We start from the raw sequence: 20,710 nt of genomic DNA on the forward strand, positions 1-20,710 counted from the left end.
GAGGAAAGAGGTTATCCTTTGTCCATGGCATCACCTCACTGCCACAGCAACTCCCAGGAAAAGACACAAACTCACCTGTTCGAGTTTCATGGAATTTTTATTAAAATAGCATTTATAACTGGTACACGTTGGCAGATGTTCTGTTTTCCCCAAAAGAGTGGCAGTGGAAGGGCCCAGGCAGCACAAACTCAGCTGCCCACGAGGGCAGAGGGAACCAGCACAGTGCTGGGTATCACCTTCTCCCAGGAGTGCAGGTTGGTGTTTAACAGGAGAGCTGCTGCCACTTCACCCAGTCCTTTCCTAGGAACTATAAAAATCCATGACATCCTTGGCTGTGCTGTGAAGCAATCTTCTGTTGGAGTGTTTTTAAAGCTCCAGCTGTACTGCAGCAGGTGTTGGTGTGGGAGGAGCAGGGCAAGGACTGACACTCCTCAGGAGCCCCCTGGAGAACTCGGGAGGCTGTTGAGGACAATCAGAACACAGGTCCATGCTCCAGGTGATGCCACTTCTCCTCCTCAGGTGAGTGAAGGCACATCCCAGGTCCCTGCTGCTCTCATGGCCCGTGAATCTTCTTTGCTGACAAAGACCCACTGGGAAGCAAAGTGAGCACAGAGGGTGGTGCAAACACTTCCTTGGCTCCAGAGCTGTTCCCTCAGTCCTGTGCTGGGTGGCCTGGAGCTCTCCAGGGACACCACCACTGTCCCCAGGTCCATCAGAGCACCTGTGTCTTGCTTCCACACTGGGAAGAGCTCACCCCTTCCCTCTGGGATTCCATCCAGTGCTGCGGAGTTACTTTGAATCCTGCATGGGTAACTAACCTTAAGCAATATCCACAGTGAAAAGCCTGAGTTCACTTACCATGTGTAACAAACCAAACAAAAGCAATAATTATGGAATTACAGGGTCACATTTTAATTCCTGAATTTTACAGTTCAGCATTAATATCACCACATGTATACAAATGGTGTAAAACAAGTACAGTGGTATCTTTAATACAAAATAAACTTCTGTTTTATGGAAAAAACTATACTTCATATCTACACAGACAGCCCATCTTTTTCCAAACAAGAGCTAAAATTAAAACTAACTACAAAAATCTCCAAAACAGAGAAACTGCTTCAGTTTAAACTATTCCAGGAGAAATGGACCCATAACACATATTACAAGAGTGATCTATGTGGTGGATTGCAGCTGGTTCCATGTTTAACATCTCTGACACAGTCGCTGGGAAATCTCCTCTCGCTCAGTCATGATCTCAGATCACATAGGGGCAAACTAACATTAAAATATTTACAGTTCATGTGCTGCTCTTGGAAAGAAAACCTGGACTGTTTGCCTCTGTCACCTTGCCATGAACTCCCCCATTCCTGTCACAGCTCACTCACCTATGTGGAATGTGCTTTTGTGTTTTAAAAAAGCAGCTTTTGTCCCAGCCCAGGTTCAGGTGCTCCTTGTGGATCCTGCCCTCCAAGCCCTCAAGGTGTTCTCTTGGTCCAAACTGACTTTGGTGTTAAATGCTGCTCAGTCCCTCACTAGGAGAAACCTGTGAGTGTTTCTTATTCCCACCTCAACCATGCAATTTCAGCTCCTCCAAGAGGAGGCAGCCCTTGGAACACTGCTGGAATTTGGGCTCTTCCCAGCCTGAAAGCACAAGCAGCTCCTGCAGACCCCTGGGAAGTCACTGCTCCTTGGCATAGATAGTTCTGGACGTCTCACTGACAAAACAAGCAAAACTTTGCATTTTGAATCCAGCTTCCATTCTCTCCTCTTGGAAAACACAAATTGAAACTTCTTTTAAACTGTTTTAAACAACTCAACATGCACTATAACTGCAGCGCCCCTCCCTCCAACCATGAGAAATGCAGTTTAGTTGGTAATAAATGGTCCCAAAATATGGATTGTTCTTATGCAAACAGAGTTAGTTTTCCCTTAAAATTTTTTTAAAAGAGGCATTGCTAAAAGAACACAACTGACAGCACCATTACAAAATTAAGATTACTGGGTTCAAAATTTAAGCTTGAATTTTTTTTTCCTAGTTCTGTTAAACACTGGGGAAACCCTGCAATATTTTAAAAAAAGTGTTACCATACCTTTCCCTCCCCCTTTCCCTCCCAACACCTGAGACTTTCCTTGCTGAGAAGCCATCATCCAGGTTCTGAGAATACCAACCCACCTTTTTTTTAAAAAAAATTTTTCTTTTTTTTTTTGACAGCCTGAATGGCAGACTCCTTACTTTCTAGAAAGACATTAAGTTCCTTGGAAGCTTTGTGTTTACAGAACTAACCCTTTCTAGCTGATACACCGAGTTTCTTTTGCTACTCCTTGTATTATCTTAGATACTCATGGGAGAAAGCTTTCTGAATCAGATTCTTTTTAGCTCTTAAAACAGTTGCAGCATTTGAAACCCCATAATAAAAGTTCTTATTCCAAACTTTTGGTTGATTTTATGAACCCAGACGAGGTCTTTTCCTTGGAGATGTCTCCTCCTCTTCATCATCATCTTCATCATCAGGATAATCCACTAGCCCAACTAGACTTCCCTGCCAATTAGAAAAAGGAAATTTTTATATTGAGGAAGTACCTAGAAAGGAGCAAATTTTGAACAAAACCTCCAGCCAACCTGTCCAGGGCACATCAGCCTTTGGCATTCCAAATTCCATTTATCTGGAAAATGGGTTTGAACCTCAGGCTAGAAAATGTCCTGGAGTTTCCTCACTCCTCTGGGTGTGGACTGAGAATTGTGTAAAAATCCCCTTCAGCCCAGTGGGACAGACACAAACTCCAGTGTGCAGGATTATTTGTTTGCAATCCCTGTGGCTGCTCAGCCTCAGGGTGGGCAATCAATCCCTCCACACTCTCTGCAGCTGCTCAGGCTGAGGATTCCAATAACACAGCTGAGTCAGGCACCACACAGGGGACACTCACTGCATTTCTCTCCTCCAAAACACTCAGTAATTCCCCAGCCAGCAGGGCTCTAAGAGTTCCCAAAAACCCCAATTACCTTTGTACAACAGATACAGAGCAGCAACAGTGCAAAGGTGCAGAGGATGTGGGATGAGATTCCAACAGAGCCCAGCCCCACTGAGACCTCCCCAGCACAGAAAGGGCTCACTGGAGGGCTCAGGGTGAATTCACCCCCAGCTCAGCCCTGTGCAGGACAGCCCCACACGAGTTCTCCCACCTTGGGGGCCGGCACCGCCGGGCTCAGGGCCGTGTTCTTGGAGGAGGAGCCATTGGAGCTGGCTGGTGATGTCTGAGCTGCCACAGATTTGCTGTTTGCACCGTTCGCGCCGTTGGCTGCGCTGGCTGAGTGGGAAAAAGTGAATTTGAATCCCCCAGCTGAAGTCCTTTTTGGAAGATTCTCTTTGTCTTCACTCTCCTTAGCTGAGGGACAAACATTGCCACACTTAGGTATCAGCTGCACACCAAGGAGTACAATCCACATCACAGTGCAATCGCAGGGCGAGAGCCAGCAGGTATTGTGCTTCCAATTCTGCTGCAATTCTCAGCTCCCCAACCGAGCCCATCCTGAGCCCAGCAGCAGCAAACCGAGCAGGGCCTGGATGCTGAGGGCACGGGGACATGGCTCACCTGGAGCACACAGGCACGCTCAAAGTCCTGCTTTTGAACACCACTTAAAGCAGATGCGTGCTCCAAGCAGTTTAACTCGTTATTTTAATCCTAAACTGGCTTGCAAAGACACGTTTGGATCTCATGGCTCAATTACATGGAGCACCCTGCACTGCTGCTGCAGGTACAGAGCACAAACCACGGGTTAGTTTGGGTGAGACTCCACGGATCTGCCATGGAGCACTTCCAGTGCCAACAAGCTCAAACGGAGTAAATACCTTTTTTAGTTTCCATAAATTTCTCATAGCTATCTGGAAAATCATCCTCCTGTTTTGACTTCTCAACTGGAGGTACAACAGCTTCGCCTTCTTCCTCTTCATCTTCATTGAACCACATTTCTTCATCCTCCTCCAAGGCTCTGGCATCCCTGCGGAATCTATTGCTACGCAATATGGATGGGACACTGTAAGAGACACACACAGGGATTCCAGCTTGGCTTGCTTCAGGCTCAGGACCAGAAACACCTCCCAGAGCTTTACAGGGAATTCAGTGCGTTTGGGAAGGCAGTGCAGCTCCAGCTCTGGCTCTGCCCTCACCCCAAGTCACCCCAGCTGATGAGCCAGACTTGGCTCAAATCAGAATCCCAAATTTGAATCCCAAATCAGAGTGACAGTGCAACATCCCGCTTCTCTCGAGCTGAGAGTTTTCTGAACATGGCATTTAGGCCACTGGCCAACATCAGCTCTACTACACAAGGCCACAAGAAAGGCAGATGGGGCTTTCCTCTAATCTGAGGATGAAAACACAAACCGGGCCCTACCTGTTCAGCTTCTGGCTTTGTCGGTCCTTTTCCTGCTCATATTTTGTCTTCAGTCCCTTGAATGTTTGAACATACTCAATAGATTCAAGTGCATTGTAGAAGTTTTCAACTATGTGTGCAATAAGGGACTTAATATCTTCCTGCAAAAGAACAAAACAGGGTTTCAGCCTCAAACAGGCACAGGCAGAAGTTCAGAAAGTAGAATGGAAAGTAACTGATTTCTTGCCCAGAGCCAAAGTATTATTGTACAATATTATACAAACATGAAGTAATCAGATTTATCTTTAATAAAAGAGATGAGATGGAGAAATTATTATTAGGCTTCCCACAAAACAGACCATGGCCCCAGCAGTGCCCTAATTGTATTTGTGATACTTCTGTTGGACAAACATATTTTATGTAGGAGAGCTGTGCCCTGTCCTCCCCACAGGCTCTCATGCGGGAGCAGGAATCTTTTGGTCAGTCCCCCTCTATCAAGTCTCTCACCATTATCAGACAAATCCTACAACTCCTAACGTTGTGGAAAAGACAGCAGCTACCATATCCTACAACTAAAAGCCACCCTTCCTTTTCCCAGACCACAAAGACTGCCAGCAAAGCCTCCCACACACGAAGGCAGCAGGAGGCTCAGGAGCTGCTGGAATTGCTGCTCTCCAAGGAGCTGGTGCTGCTGGAAGAGCTGCAGCTGCACTCACCACTCTGATGAACTCGAAGAGCTCGATGACAGCAGAGTTGAGCAGGTTGTAGCGAGTGCCGTTGTCCAGCAGGGCGTTGATAACTGGCTCAAAGAGGTTTCCCTTGGTGATGTAACGGTTGTAAAATTCATCCTTCAGGCCAATTATCCTCCTCATAAAGCGAAGAGCACCTGTGGGAAGAAAAATTCAATAAAAGCCACATGCCAGGGCTCCTGGAAAGAACTGAAACCCCTGGTGTTAGCCAGAGGAAGGAGCACCCCCAAACCCAGAGCATTACAATCTCATCCACACTCACTAACACAAATTCCAAGTTCAGCATTCCACACACTGCACATCATGCTTGAAGAGGGAAATCACAACAGCTCCATACTCACACAAGGCCAGAAAGGTGTGTTTTGAGTTCATCAATACCAGTACTCTTCTAAGCAAATCTTTGTTCATAATGTAATTCTTGATGTGGTACGTGTGGTGCTCCACACAAAAAGTAAGCAGCTCCAAAATTAAGGCAAGTAGTTGTGCTGTTTGGTAATTATCTGCAACAAAAATGAACAATTTCAACTTTCACTAGCAAGGTTGACTAGGGAAAAAAAACCCCACTAACTTAAAAACAGATGCAAATGTTCCTTCAGCTTCTGGTCATCTCAAGAGAAGCAAAGCCCTTGCATCTATTTAAGTAAAAAGTATTAAAAAAAATAAAGTGTGTCACTCAAAGTCAATTCAGACTTACCAGGACAAATTGCATTACTCTTAGTGGATCCAACTACTGCATCTGATAAAGACAAAATAAAAACAAAAATCACAACAAGGTTTTCAAAGCACTGTCAAGGTTTAATAGATAGGGATAAACAATAAATTCTAGATTTCTCATCAGATCAAATATTTGTGAGCTACAGGGACATAAACACACAGCAAAAATGCAGCCAGGTGAAATTCCTGTATTTAATTTACCTTACAATGCTTTAAATCCATCTAGGTGAAAATGTACAACCTAGAACTTAGGAATATGATACAAAATAAAAGCACCAATCCTAAATTTTTCAAATGAGTGCATTTCAATGAGTACTACAGGTATTTGACACGTTTTATTTTTGAATAAAATGTGCAAAACATTTTTTATACTTAATATTTGAGACCTACAGGCACTGTGCTTTACAGGAAGTATTTTTAAATGTAATTAACAAGTTTATATCAGCATGATTAACATGAAGGAAGTGCATTTTCCACAAAGCACAGCACAAAGCTGCTGTCCCTGGGGGAGCAGCACTTCTCCACAAGCACATTCCCATCTGGATGTTCCCTGCCCAACACCACAGGCCTGGAAGGAGGAAAAAGAAGCTGGAAATATTCAGTACCTTTTTCACATTTATCTTCTGATGTGTTGGCCAGAAGCGGCGCAGTGAGAACGTGCATACAATGGTTGTAGAAGAAATTGAGAAATTCACTCTTTTCTGTTTTCTAAAACAAAAACAACTTTATTAAACAGTGGGATTTGCACAAAGGCTTTCAAATAACAAAGAGCATTAACACAGGAAATAGCCCCCACAGAATTTTATTGTATCCTTCAGGTATTTGTTGGGCCTGCAGGACTGACTTTGCTCAAGGAAGATTGGGTTTTTCATTTTGGGACAACTAACCAAGCTCACCATCACCAAAAGACCCTCATCATGCAAAAATCTTCTGAAAAAAACACCAACAACACAAAAAGTTCGCCAAAACTCTTTAAATAAACACCTGCACAATGCCCCAAAATGGAAAAATTTTTGGCTTGTTTAGATCAGTATCATGCAAACCCAGAGAATGGCAGGTTTGCAGCCCTGCTGAGGCACTGCAGTGCCTGTGCCCCCACACTCCTTACATTGGCTGTGGCCAGCATGTTCTCTGGGTCAATCAGGGTCCTCAGCAGCCCCATGAGCTGAACAGCTCCCCCGAGCTCCGGGTCCGTGTCGCAGATCATCTGCTCAATGACCACATTGATGAGGAGGATGTCCTGCAGAGAAATCCCAAACACACCACCCAACAGTCAGACACAGTTTCAAGAGTGGAAAGCAATTTCCACAGTCTCTGTGATTTTTTGAAGAAAAATTTAAATGAAACTGAAGAACTGAGAGCTGCATTTGGAAGCAGAAATTCTGGCAAGCACACCCCTCCACACCTACAACCCTTGTTAGTCAGATTTCCAAAACTGCCAACTCATAAACCACCAACACATTCAGAAATGTTTGTGTATTAAATCTTCTTTTCCCTCTGTTTCTAGAGGTTTGTATCTTGCTTGCCCAAAGACTGGGACACTCAGCAAACTGCAAAGCACTGTGACTTACATCATCACTCTGCTGGGCCTCTTGCATCACAAATTCTCGGACCATGGATGGGCTAAATTCTACTAGATAAGAAAATATATCTGTAGCAGCAGATCTAACTTGCAGATCATCCATTCCCTAATAAAGAGAGAAACTGATTAGCAAAAATAAATTAAGTTGGTATTTATTATCAAGTAAAGCTAGAAATCATAGGCAGTTTTAAGTTTTCAGAACATCTCATTACAAGAGTTTCTCTAAGAAACACAGTAATAGGGTTACAGAAGAGCAACAATAAACCAGCAAAATTAATTGCAATGCTCAGGCAGCAACAGCTGCTTCAACCAGAGGAGTGAAAGAAATTCCATTTTCCCACTGCTGATTAGGACAGATTAATCTGCTAACGACAGGATTACGGGATCTTTTGGGAGGAACCAGCCAACAGTTCAAGATTATCTAAAAATACTTCTCTGGCCCTGGGCCAGCAACAACCACAACAATCCAGCTGCCACTGCACAGAGAGCCTCTGCCAGGTTTTACACCCCTGTGTCCCAAGGACTGCACTGCCCACAGGCTCACACAGAGTCAGAACACCCAGAGCAGCCGGCTCAGGCTCCACTCAGCTCCCACTGACACACAGGGGCTCAGCACAGCCAAGCTGCTTCAATGGCTGTGCCTCTTCTACCTGCCTTAAAATCACCTTGAAGTTTCACTCACCATTACAATTTCAAGAGCTGGAAGGATTCCCAACTTTGCCAAAGTTTTGAAAAATGCATCTCTGTTCTGAGGTTGTAACGTCTGAGAAAAGGCGCAGAATTCCTTGAAGAAGTTCACCTGGTGCACAGGGAAAAAAGAATGACAGGTGGATTTGGGTCACAAAACTCTCAAAGGATGAAACAGTTACAGTTTGTGGCAGTTTGTGTGCAGGCTGATTCTACAGAAATCCCTCAGTGAGTGCAGAAGTTTCACTGTTTCTCCTTCATCCCTCTCACTTACCAGTTCACACCGTTTGTCGTCGTCTGTAGCTTCATCTGTCAATTGTGCAAAAACTTCTGATAAAAACTTCTCGTCTTCCTGTGCAACACACAAAAGGAACACACCTTACACAGCGCCTCTGGAAAGCAACTTCCATCCTTACAGGATCCAGCCCTGCAGAAACTCCAGCTCTCCATGCAATTCATCCCAAAGAAGACAAGTGCCAAGGCACACATCCAGTGGGACCTTTCCCAGGGCATTGTTTCAGCACTCCCTCTGAGCAGCACAAGCAGCTCCAGGAGACCAGAGCCAGGTGAAGCTGAGCTCAGAGATGGTCCCTAAAACTGCAACTACAAACTGCCAGCCAAGGGACAACTCTGCAGCCATTACTCACAATAAAACAAATTCTCCCACTGCACATGCTCTGCTCTGCCATGGGCTACTACTGGTTTTTCATATTCACATCCTCTGTTACCAAGGGATATTTAAATGTATACAGGACAGCACCTCATTCCTTGAAAAGCATTTCAGTCACTCCATAAGATGGAGAGGGACCCAAAAACCAAGGTGAACATCAGCATCTCCCAAGGGTTTGGGCACTTCCTGCCCTTTGATTACTCTGATTATTATTATTATTATTGCAAACAGTGTTGGCCTTGTCTCAAATTCAAATGTTTCTGTTACCTTTTCCAGACAATGTAAATCTGACATATACAGCTGTATACAATTTTGCATCACTGTACCAATCCAACTCAATAAACTTGTGCATTGAACAAAACCAAACAGAACAGCAGCATTCCAATAATACACAAACTTCACATGGCATGACACAGAGTGTGCTTACTTCTCTACTTTGCTGTGTGCTGTCACTAAAATCTGTGCTTTATTACAGTAACTTAATACAGAGTTTTTAGAGTCACAACAATTCCAGCCAAACGTTTCCCTGACCATTTTAAGATGTGGGGATAGAAGAGCTTTACAAACAAATGATACCTGGAACCAACACCACAGGGAGTGCAACACACACAGATTTAGCAGTTTATTTTAAGCTTTGCTGGCTTAAACAGCTTAATTAAGCCTGTTACCAAAAAAAAAAAAACCAAACAAAAAACCAAACCATCCTAGAGTCAGTAGAAAAGCCCTGCTGCAGAACACCTGAGCACAGAAACATCTCCTGCTTGTCTAAAGCTGCTGCCCTGTGTCCTGGAGCAGGGATGGATGGATGGAGGTTCCTGAGCTGTGGCTGCCCTTGCAGCAGCACTGGGATCTAGTGCTCCATGGCACGTAGAAAGGAGCTTTGCTGCCGTGGCAAACACAATCTGCTGCTCCTCTAAACTGCCTCCTCCTCCCAGGGAGCTTTGCCAGTGTATTTAGGGTAACAGGACGTCCCATGTGCTCCCCAAACCCAAAGGAGCTTTACAGTTCTTGTGCCCAACAAGCTGATTTACACCACAGCCTCTGAAAGGAGTCCTGGACCTGAGGTCCCACCACCAGGGAATTTTCCTCTGGTGTGCTACAACATCTTTTCCACGTGTGCTTTCTTCTCCACCTGTAATTCTCCAGGACCAACATGATTGGTAAATCACCACACATCTCAGTTACAGAGTTCAGAACAAGCAGGCAAATCTCTGTGCCCCATGCTCCATCAGTGATGGCAAAGACAGCCATGGCAGAACCAGCAAGGAACTGTCAGAGGATTTCAGAACCTTCTGCAAGGAGCACTCGAGGTAACAGCAAATCAGAGTTCTCTGCTACTGCACAATTAAATACTCAGTGCTGTACAGCCTCAATGGAAAAATGAGCAACTCTGTACACTCACAAATCTGTAAATGCCAACATGTGGCCTCAGGAGCACAATACTGAATTTATTTTTAGTTTTTGAAAATATATGCAAAAGAATTTAGAGGAAAATCTTTATTTAACACAAAGCCATTAATTTTGCAAGAGGAATTTAATTTTTTGTTTCTTTCTGCTATTGAGTCACAAAGAAAATAGTAGAAAGAAGCCAAATAGCATACTCATGCAATTCCTCAGTTTTATTTTCCAGCCCTCTGTTGAACTCTTTACCATATTTCACCCATATCTGAACTCAGCAGCATATTCCATATGGATATGTTATGTCTCCAGTAACCCTTTCTTTCCACCATTTTTACTCCCTTCCTCTTGTCCTCAACTCTTGGTGCTTCACAGAGGCTCTCCACACTCACCCCAAGAGGTCTGTGATGCATCCTACACAAATGCACCATCTTTGGACACAGATAAACAGAATAAAGCCACTTGGGTACCCATGAGTTTGCACAAACCCCCAAAATGCCATCAATTCACACAGCTCTTCACCAGGGCTCCTTCCAGGGTCCCAACCACCTTGGAGCCTCCTCTGACTACACAGTGTGCAGGACAGCTTTCCATAAAGTGACAGCTTGGTTATTTGTTAATTATTAGTTCTCAATATCAGCATGGAAAAAACCCAGCTACTAATTAGTTCATCTTTAGGACAACACAAACATTTGAAATTAGTACCATGATGTACCATGTATAAAAATCACAGATCCAGAATTTGTTACAAAAACAGCACAATGTCCCTCACATACAATACAAGTTGCCTGTTCCCTAAATACCTACACAAACTTGACCAAAAATTGCATGTTGCTTGGGAATCAAGGAGAAAAATCTTCAGCTTTACAACTCATTAAAAAACATTAATATACTCACCTGAAATGGGCCTTTTCAAAATACAAAATCAAAGCTATCAGGGAGCAGGGGAAGCATTCAAAACATTGTGCAAACAATGTGAGTGGTTAACTGCAATCCATTTTGAAACTATAGCTATATAACACAATCCATCTAGACCATATGAAAATCCACTTACCTGTAACATACTGACAATCTCAACTTTGTTGAAGAAAATAAAGGAAGTGAGGGTAGAAAGAAAATTCTCTTCAAAAACAGATGGTGTCGGCAAGATGATGTCCTGAATATACTGTACCCTGTAAGTCTGGTGGATTTTTTGCCTGAGTTCAGAGTCTGTAATAGGAATAACCTCCTTAAATTTTGCTGTTTTGGTCAAGAACTCCCTGTGCCGTTTTGGCTGAGCCAAAGAAGGATCATACTCCAGGCACCCGACCACATCCATAATACACTCGTCAGAGAACATCACCTCAAACAGAGTTGCTTTGTTGAGGAACAAAATCCCTCTGATGATTTCATACAAATGATGCAAGCCTTCGGTGTTGTCTAAATTCTCGCAGACTTGGAAAAGCTGCAGCAGTTTTTTAATGTAGCCTTCATTCTCCAAGGCCAGCGCCAGCTTTTCCCTACGGATGGGTGAGGAAAGAACAGAGGTAACTAGGTCAGCAATCTCTTCAAGTTTGTTGAGTTCACAAGTAGGAAGGTCAATCAGAGGACTGGTTTCAGGCATTTCCTCTATGTGCTCCTCTTCTGACTCAATAAGGTCCTGCGTGACTTCCACCGAAGGATCCTTGCCCTGAACCTGGGGGAAGAGTGCACAGTCACTGGCTGATCCCAAAACGACCCCAAAGTGAGCAGGTCAGTAAACACCACCACATCTCAGGGTGTCCCAAGGCAGCTGCAATGGGATCTGAGCTCTCAGATCCTCACAGCACACTTGCTGTTCCACTGCACTCCATGAGCTCACCCTGAGCCAGTGGGGAGAGGGACAATTAAAACATGCAACTCTGGCAGTCCCTTTCTGATCAACACAACCACATAAACACCACTCCCCTCCCAAAAACACCTGAGTCCCACCACTGCAGGGATTTTTCAAAATCTAAGACCTTGCACAGAAAAGAGCAATGTCACACAAGACACTAAAACACCTGGAAAAACCAGCATGTCTCAATTTACTGTACCTGGCAGATTTTTTCCCAAATTTCATCACAGCCAGCTTTTTCTTGAAAACTCAGTGCTAAATCATAGTTCTCTGCTTCTGACCAAACAATCAGGGTGTCCTGTTGGAGGGAAAACCAAGAAAGTAATTGTTTCTGAAACAGGTCTGCACTGCATATTAATCTCTACAGAATAAATAATTTTAATTAAAGCTACACTTGCCAAAAAAGAACATAAAACACTAAAATATTAAATCACCTGTTCTGCCATAGGGAACATCAACTTACTTTCTTGTTATTTTATGACCACTACCTTACACAAAACATATTTAAAGATACTATTTTTCATACCCAAGCCACTTATGATGGCATTTTTCTGCAAGATCCATTTCTTGAGCCAGCAGTGTTGAAATGGGAATGCACACAGCAGATTAATACAATATAACAGGTTAAGTATTTTCATATTTAGTAAAGTAGAAACAAATCCCCTAGGATTTCAGTTTTCCCCTCAGGAAGTGTTTAAGACAACCCCAGCTAAGTGAGATAATACCCAGCTCATGTTCCAATGTCCCTGTCTGAATTAAAAGCTATACAGCCTGAACAATAAAAACCCCCTAAGTTCTCACTAAAGTCACAACTTTAAAACTTAAAGTCTAAGTTCTTACAAAGTTATCTTGCCAGTTATTTTCATTTGAGCCAGGTTTTCCTTCTCTGTTGCTATTGTCTGTGCACTTGCAAAGCAGATCTGGAAGTTTCAGTGGAATTTCTGAACAGGCTAAAATGGTTTTTGAAGAGGTTTTATTAGGGCACTTGCTGCTCTCCTGCAAGGAACTCAAGCCTGCACTTCAACATCCACACACAGAGTGGTTGTGGTTTTAGCCAGCTGCCAAGGAAGCACCACACAGCTGCTCACCCACTTCCCACCACTGAGATGGGAAGGAGCATCAAGACAAGGTGGAAGTTCTGGTTGTGAGGTAAGAAGTGTTTCAAAAATGAAATAAAGTAAAACATAATGAGTAATTTTAATAGCTCCAGCAAAAAAAAAAAAAAAGGGAGGTGAATAAAGGAATAAAGCCTGACAGGTAAGTGAGGCTCACCTGAGCAGTGATTGACCCCTCCTGGCTGACCCCCCCCCAGTTGATCCAGTGTCCCTGTTCTCCCAGGGTATGGAATGTCCCTCTGGCCAGCTCAGCTGTCCTGGCCATGTTCCCTCCCAGCTCCTGGAGCATGCCAGAGCACAGGGAGCTCAGCAGTCCTTGACTGGAGGTAAGCACTGCTCAGCAACAACTAAAACATCCCTGTGTTATCAATTCTCATGCTAAATCCAAACCACAGCGCTGCACCAGCCACTGGGATCAAAACCAACTCTATCCCAGACAAAACCAGGAGAACAGCTCAACATTCTACAGCAAACCCATCCTCATATCAAAATATCCAAACTGAGCTGCTCTCTGCTAACTCTCCAGTCTATTTGATGAGCTGCAGCAAAACTGTTCAACATTCCAAGTATGTTGACTTCCTGAACTGTTACCAGAGTTTTTAAAATACTGAAGTGTTTTTTAAACACTAGCAAGCCCTTGCTCAATGGTCAGTAAGGTAACTTAATTTCCACATTTATGATGTTCAATATTCACCACACAACTCATCAAGGCTGCTTGGTCTTGAGTTTATGCATCACTTTTAGTGAACACAAAATATTAAGGATTGAAGCTCAGCAAGGAAACCCAAAGAAACACCTGATGATATTCCTTAGGAAGCTTCAGGGCAGTAAGGTTTAAACCTTTGCAAATGCAGTTATCTGGGCTTACTCAGGTCAGGGAGCACTCCTGTACTTCCAGGAGTGAGGGGACTGACATTTGGGAAGGGCTGTTGGCATGGGGCACAAGGTTCCCTCTTAGGGGTTTTGTCCTTGCCTTTTTTCCCTTTGAAAATAAAGTTTAGAGCAACATCACTGTTGACAAATGCCTACCAATAGATGCACTTCTGTCTCCCAAAATAATCACAGGCCACACTAAAAACAGCAGCATTTGCACAGGCACAGTTTTTGTTTTCCTTTCTTACTGATTTTTACACATTTCTTTAGAGAAACAAAGTTTCCCTGTTGTGGAAAAAATGGAGTTCAATGCATTGTGGTTTCAGCACTCTCGTGACTTGACTATTTTTATCACATTTGCACTTTTCTCCTACAGAGACTAAACAATTTTATGGCTGCTGCAGAACTCCAAATCTGAAATGTTTATCTTGAAACATTCTGTGCAAGTACTGATGCCCTGATGCTGGAAATGAAAGCAGTCCCAGGTAAGCTGAGCTCAGAGGTGCTTCACTGAACAAAGAAGGGCACACACATTCAGCAGCCCTATTCATAGCCCAGGATGATTCAAATAAGAGAATTAATGCAGGAACTTAAAATGACTCCAGGCACCCAGGGACTGCAGTCAAAAATTTGTGAAGATTCTCCAGTTACTGAATGGAGCTCATTACAATCTGTACTGCCCACACAAAGCAGAAGTTATATAAGCTTTTTCCAAAAATATTTCAGAAAGACTGAAAGATGGTTTCAACAGAAAATAATGGTCCAATACCAACATAAGACGTGCTCATCTGGCACACACTTCCTGCATGACCTCAGACAACCCACAAAGAGCACAGACAGACAGACAGACAGACACCTTCCAGGCCTGGCTCTGCCACTCCCACCTGCTTAGAGGCGATGCTGCTCCATCCATGAGCAACAGCAACGTTCCTTAATTCACTCAAGCACCACATAAAGGCAAAAAAGATGAATTCTGAACAAAACCCGAAGCTCAGAGCAGTTCAAACCCTGGTGCAGTGCTGGTACTGGTTTGCACAGGGTCTGCTGCTCCACCTCTCCACTGCACAGGGAGGCAGATGGAGAACACGTGCTGGTGGAAATGAATCCAGGGGGAAGACATGTTCCTACATCCAACCTGCCACACGGGAAGGTGAGCGCTGCTGCTGGCATCAAACAGGGGTGAAGAAGCCCTCTGGCAACTGCTCTAACAGCACCCCTGCCAACGTGTGAAATCCCAGCCACCAGGAACTCGTACTTTGCCTGGAGCAAAGAGCTCTGCTGTCACACGAGTGATGGCAACTCTGGGCAAAAGACAGGATTTGCACATGAGCTTCATCTCAGAGCTCTGCAAACCCAAAAGAAAGGTGACACCAGAAGGCAGCACTCCCAGTAAGGATTTCTGCAGCAGTTCCATGGACTCACTCTTCTGCCACCCCTGCCAAGGAACAGTAACCTCAAGCAGAGGCTGAAACAACAAATGGGTGTGGTGCCAACAGTTAAAGCTCCAGCAGAGCCTCCAGAACACATCTGACCCTGGCTAACGTGGGGTGTCAGCAGAGCTGGGGAACTCTCCAAGCCTACATCCCAAAATCCAGGGGCACCTAAAGCCCCTCAGGCTCCCATCTAACTCGAGATAATTTGACACTGTATGCAGAGCAGCTTGGCACCTAGGTCCCACCCACCCAAGCCCAATTTCCCTTGGGAAAGCAGGGAATGACAGCGTGCCCAGCACCTGGACAGAAGGAATTCCCCAGGAACCACAACACGCTGGAGCAGGGAGGTAACAGGCCTGTCCTGTTTGGGGTTAGCCAACAGCTACAGCTGACAATGTAACACTGCAAGTCACAGACTGATGCACAGCAGCGACACATCAGTGGCTGGTTTCCTTTTCTCACAGGATCTGTTATGCAAACCACAATTCAGTGTCAGGTACCCTCCAAGTCCACTCGAGTCATTTACATGAGGACAGACGTGTAGGCAGGGCACCGTTTCTTTTCCACAAAGCTGCACCACCCTGGGGTTTTCCCCAAATCCAAGACCATCAACTCGAGGACAATGCTCTGTGTCAACTAAAAAGCTGCACGAGGTTTTACACACCTTAAAGAGTGAACAGGGAAGAAAATGGTTTCTGCCACAGGGACACAAAAGCATAACTATCAGAAATAAAAGCCAGCCAAAATAAAGCTTGAGTTTTTCTAAACTATGATCTAGTTTTCCCACAAGAAAAATGGTAACAAAAGCTACCTAAGCCACTTGAAACTTTGCTACAGTAAAAAACCCTACAATAATCAGTTGTAGTTTCAGGAAACAGAGTGAGAAAGGAAGCATTTTAAAACTTTAAAGTAACAAAATCTGCATTTGTATTTCACCACGTATAGGTTTGCTCTAGTAAACAGGAAGCAGTTCAGGACTCCTTGGCTTCTGGAGCTTTGCAGAACTCCTCCCTCAGCACGGCCCCCCCAAGGAAAGCCTTCAGCCACCAATCCCTAACGAGTGAAAAACAGAAACCACAGCAAAAAGCCCCCTGGAAAGGCTGGCCCAAAGCTCCACCTCACCCCTAACCTAACTGGAGCCAAGGAACGCTCAGGAGATAACAAAGTCTCTTTCTCCAATTCTCACGCTGTAACTTGTCACTATAACAAAACCCCCAAAGATGTGTCCCTCTGTGACCCAGGAAGAACAAAATTACTCTTTTCTAGCGCTGAAACCCTTCTGGATACCATAATGATAAAAAACAGTATCACTGATTGAAAGGAACACAGACTCCACTGTAGAACAAAGGAACAGAAAAAACTCCAGAAAACCCATGAGAACAATGCAGGCAGAGACATCAAAAATTCATGCTGAAAAAAAAGCAGTAAGAGATTCAGCAAACTGATTTTTCCAGTGGATGAAACAAAAATAACCTATTAACACAGCTCCCAAATGTTTCACTTCTGTGTCTTGCAGGAGGTTTACCCCTAGAAAAGGCAACTTGCTTGTGGCCTTGCCTAGGACAACTGGAGCTTTCAGGGCTTAAAATAAAAATTAAACAGCAACAACAAAGAAAGAAGTCCCACAAAGATAAATTCCTTCGTGTTATTTCCAGGAAAAGAACTCAAAAAAATGAATAAATAAATAGACCTGGCCAAAGTTTTGCCTCCCTAATTTTGCAATTATTTCAGATGGCCTGGCACAGGAGACAAAAGTTACACATTCACATTTCCACTGATATTTCCTATAATGATTTCAATATCTTCAAAGCCTGAAGTCCAACATGTATTTTTATAAAAATTAACATGATTTTCTAGAAATCCACATATTTATTTCTTGAACGTGAAGTGTTTAGCACACACAGGCTTCTAAGCAAATTTTTCACCTCTATAAAAAAACACCATCAACAATTCCATGTCATCCTGCTTTTCCTTTTTTTCCCCTGAAAAATGCAATTACTCCAGGCACAAAACAATTCCAGTGTCAGCATCCAGAGAGAGTAAAGCCTAGCAATCATACTTGCCTGCTGTTTTTGATATGCAGTATTTGGATTTATCTTCGATTCTAACAGTAGTGAACCTGAAAAAGGTATGAAGAGAGATTTACTGAATCCAACAAAACAAATATCTCCACACATCTCACACCACTGCCCACGTGCCAGCCAACAGACTCCCAGCTTAATCCAAATCTCACAGAAAATCCACAAGAACCGCCTCCTTTAAATATAATTTCCTAAAAAAAGCCAGGTAAGACAAAAATTCAACAGGAATATCTCTATTAAAATAAGGTTTTCTCTTCTAATTTAGTCCAAAAGCCACTGTAGCACTCATTTCTCCAGAAATCTGGTGCAAGAACCAACTTGTTTAGTGGTCTTTTAGTTCAACTATACAAATTCCAGCAGGTAACCGTGCTGCCCAGCATAAAAAATGTTTTTGCCCAGAGAAGCCACGTGGGCCACTTGCTTTTATTCCCTTCAGCTGCCCTTCAGAAGTGAATCACGCAGCTACTATAAACGCAGGGACTTTATCTTGTGTATGCAAGTAGTGTATGTCTCCTGGCAACAGCTCCGGAGTAATTTATACCAGTCTTAGGTGGTTTATTTAGCACATTAGCACCTGTCGGCTGACAAAGTGGGGAGCACGTTCCTCCCCCCGCTAAAAAAGACCCTTTAAGGTGACTTTAAACACAAGGGACGCCACCCGACTGGAACACAACCGGTGAAGTCCTGAGGAGAACAAGAGCAACAAACAAACAACTTTTTTACAGCAGTAAGAAAGGGAGGCAAAGAGCACCTCAAAAGCAAAGGATATTGCTCTGAAAGAGAACAAAATGTCCTCACGTGTCACAGCTTCAGCCCTGCTCAGGGGTAGCTGCATGGAGCCGAGTCAGGGGAGGTTTAGGATGGATTTTAGGGAAAGGTTCTTCCCCCAGAGGGTGCTGGGCACTGCCCAGGCTCCCCAGGGAATGGGCACGGCCCTGAGAACCCTTGGACACTGCTCCCAGGGATGCACAGGGTGGGATTGCTGGGAGCACCTGCACTGGATGATCCTGATGGGTCCCTTCCAGCTCAGCATATTCCATAATTCTATGTACTAGGAGGGAAAAAGTCTAGGACCACGGCAGCAAAAGCTGCTGTGGCCTGCGGGGTAAGGAAACTTCACACGACCCGCAACAAGGCGCGGAGGGCGAAAATAACAATAATAACACCAATAATCCTCTGGGGTCCCCCAGGGGAGGGCACCACCAGCCGAGCCGGCGATGGTGGGCGGCAGCCCCGGCCGGCGGGGCCCGGAGCCGGGCGGGGGGCGAGGGGAAGGGGCCCGGGCGGCCTGGGCAGCGCCGGCCACGCTCTCACCGTCCGACTCGGCGCGCACCAGCAGCGACATCCCCTTCAGCCGCTCCACGTAGCTGGAGGAGACGTGCCCCGTGCCCCTGTCGTCCCATTGCCGATCCTCGTTGAGCGTGTAGACCTTCACCCGCCGGCGGGTGTCCGACATGGTGCAGCCCCGGGCCCGCTACGCCTCCGCGGGGGCGATGGAGCGAGGGCGGCGGGGAGAAGCGGGGCCGCCGGGCCGCTCAGGGGCACCGCGCGGCCTTTAACGCGCCGCTTCCCATGGCGAGTCGGCGCCGCCGCGCCCCGGCCCGGGCCTCGCTGGCGCCGCTCCGCCTCAGCAGCTACCACAGCGCCGCCGCCATCTTGTAACCCGGCTCGGGCCGCCTTTCTCTTCCTCCCCGCCCGGGCACGGGCTCCCCTCGCAGGGGCTACGGCGGCCGCCCGCTGCCGCCGCGCCGCCGACGGGACGGCGGCCGCAGGGGCGGGGCCGCGGGGCGGGGCGGGGCCGCTCCCGCACGGCGCCGAGGCGGGAACCGGGAGGTGGGGACAAAATGGCGGCTGCCCTCAGCCACAGCGGGGTGGGCGCAGCGCTGCCTTTTAACACCCACTTCGTTTAGGGGGGGGAAAGGCTCACACGTACCCCCGAAAAAACGTAATTTTTTTCCCCTTTTAGTTTTCTTTTCAAAGTCTTGTCTAAAAGCTGGTGGCACCGCGGCCGAACACAGGGCTCCCCACCTCACGCCACAGAGGGCCACCCACCGCCGTCACACAAAATGACGGGCGAGCTCCCCACCCCGGCCAGGGTAATTTAAACAGCTCGCGCAGCTGAAACAGAATTTCAATTTTTAGGAAATAAAGGTGTATCTCCTGCATCGCAAAACGGCAGAAAGGTTAGTGAGCGGCATCTCCTTAGAGCAACAGCCATAACGTAACATGCCCTATATACACATTTCCACACAAGTCTCGGAAACTAAACTGAAGCTGAAATCTCAAAAATGAGAGAAACGTGCTTAATTAGCCCTTATACACAGCATACGATTTAACACAGACCACTTGCCAAGCACGGTGGAGTCTGTAAATCCCAAGTTTTCCACGCTAAAAGCCATCTACTCGTTTCCTCTGTACTAGAAATAAAATAATCACATCTCCGTGCTTGCGTGGGAACAGGGGACAAGGAACCAAAAGGAGTGAAGCTGAACCAGCGGGACATTGGGGACCAGGGAAAGCTCGGCTGTGTCTCCAAACCCAAATTCTGAGGCTCTGGAGGAGAAGGAGGGAGGGCGAGCTCTCCTGAGGGCAGGGCGTGCCCCATTCCCAGACAAAGCCAGACTTGGCTGGCTCCTGCCCCACGGTGAAAGCAGTCACACCGGTATGGCTCTTATTCATTTCTCCGCTCGCAGGTTCAAGAGTCGCTCCGGAGGAAGGCAAAGAAAGTGTTTCCAACAAACTGAGCCGCTCTGAGCAACAATGTGCAACTTTTCCAAACGTTCTCTGCGCAGATTTAGAGAACTTAACGTGTAAGTAACATTCGAGTCTCAGGTTTTGCTCTGGTACTCATTGTAGCATCATAAGACTCATCATACAGTCACCAATACAAGATACACCTCTGAGAATTATCATGTACTTATATTTAGCTGGATAGGAGCACGCTTTGGGACATGTGCATGGTTATGGATAAGTGAGTCAGTAACTATAAAAAGACCATGTTTCAAGTGGTTTCAAAACCCTGGATTGAGAGTGACACAAACCAGTTTGCATTCAGGTTCCACATAAGCCTTCCTTGCTACATTTTAGTGCCTTTCCTCACAAGGTTCTAACAGTGGGCATATTTCTACCTTAGAGAAAGCTCATTAAAAGGCAAACACACAAAAAGAAGCACAAACCCAATGGC

General features: G+C 45.5%; 1 protein-coding gene across 3 annotated transcripts; it reads right to left on the reverse strand.

Moving 5' to 3' along the window:
* Positions 1-78: 78 nt before the first annotated feature.
* Positions 79-19,206, reverse strand: PPP4R3B (protein phosphatase 4 regulatory subunit 3B). 3 transcript variants are annotated; one of them, XM_033054848.2, is made up of 16 exons: positions 18,841-19,206; positions 17,509-17,564; positions 12,224-12,322; positions 11,224-11,844; positions 8,376-8,453; positions 8,097-8,213; positions 7,404-7,520; positions 6,941-7,072; positions 6,438-6,540; positions 5,813-5,854; positions 5,460-5,618; positions 5,086-5,255; positions 4,391-4,530; positions 3,849-4,012; positions 3,182-3,384; positions 79-2,540 (listed from the first exon to the last, which is right to left on the reverse strand). In XM_033054848.2, the coding sequence occupies exons 1-16, from the start codon at positions 18,980-18,982 to the stop codon at positions 2,445-2,447; spliced, it is 2,439 nt and encodes an 812-aa protein (XP_032910739.1). In that variant the 5' UTR covers positions 18,983-19,206; the 3' UTR covers positions 79-2,444. The 3 variants fall into 3 exon arrangements, with proteins under 3 accessions (XP_032910739.1, XP_032910740.1, XP_032910738.1); XM_033054849.2 differs by having other exon boundaries at positions 3,182-3,306; positions 3,849-4,033; XM_033054847.2 differs by having other exon boundaries at positions 3,849-4,033.
* Between the last annotated feature and the right edge of the window lie 1,504 nt (positions 19,207-20,710).

Source organism: Catharus ustulatus, chromosome 3 (genome assembly GCF_009819885.2).
Source record: "Catharus ustulatus isolate bCatUst1 chromosome 3, bCatUst1.pri.v2, whole genome shotgun sequence".
NCBI lineage: Eukaryota > Metazoa > Chordata > Aves > Passeriformes > Turdidae > Catharus > Catharus ustulatus.

What these genes read in the sequence shown, in the direction of transcription:
- PPP4R3B (XM_033054847.2), bottom strand. Translation starts at nt 18,982, where the DNA reads ATGTCGGACACCCGCCGGCGGGTGAAGGTCTACACGCTCAACGAGGAT. An exon ending in CTGCATATCAAAAACAGCAG is followed by an intron (nt 12,323 to 17,508) that starts GCAAGTATGATT and finishes TCCCTCCAACAG; the next exon opens with GACACCCTGATTGTTTGGTC. An exon ending in ACATGCTGGCCACAGCCAAT is followed by an intron (nt 6,541 to 6,940) that starts GTAAGGAGTGTG and finishes TTTTTGTTTTAG; the next exon opens with AAAACAGAAAAGAGTGAATT.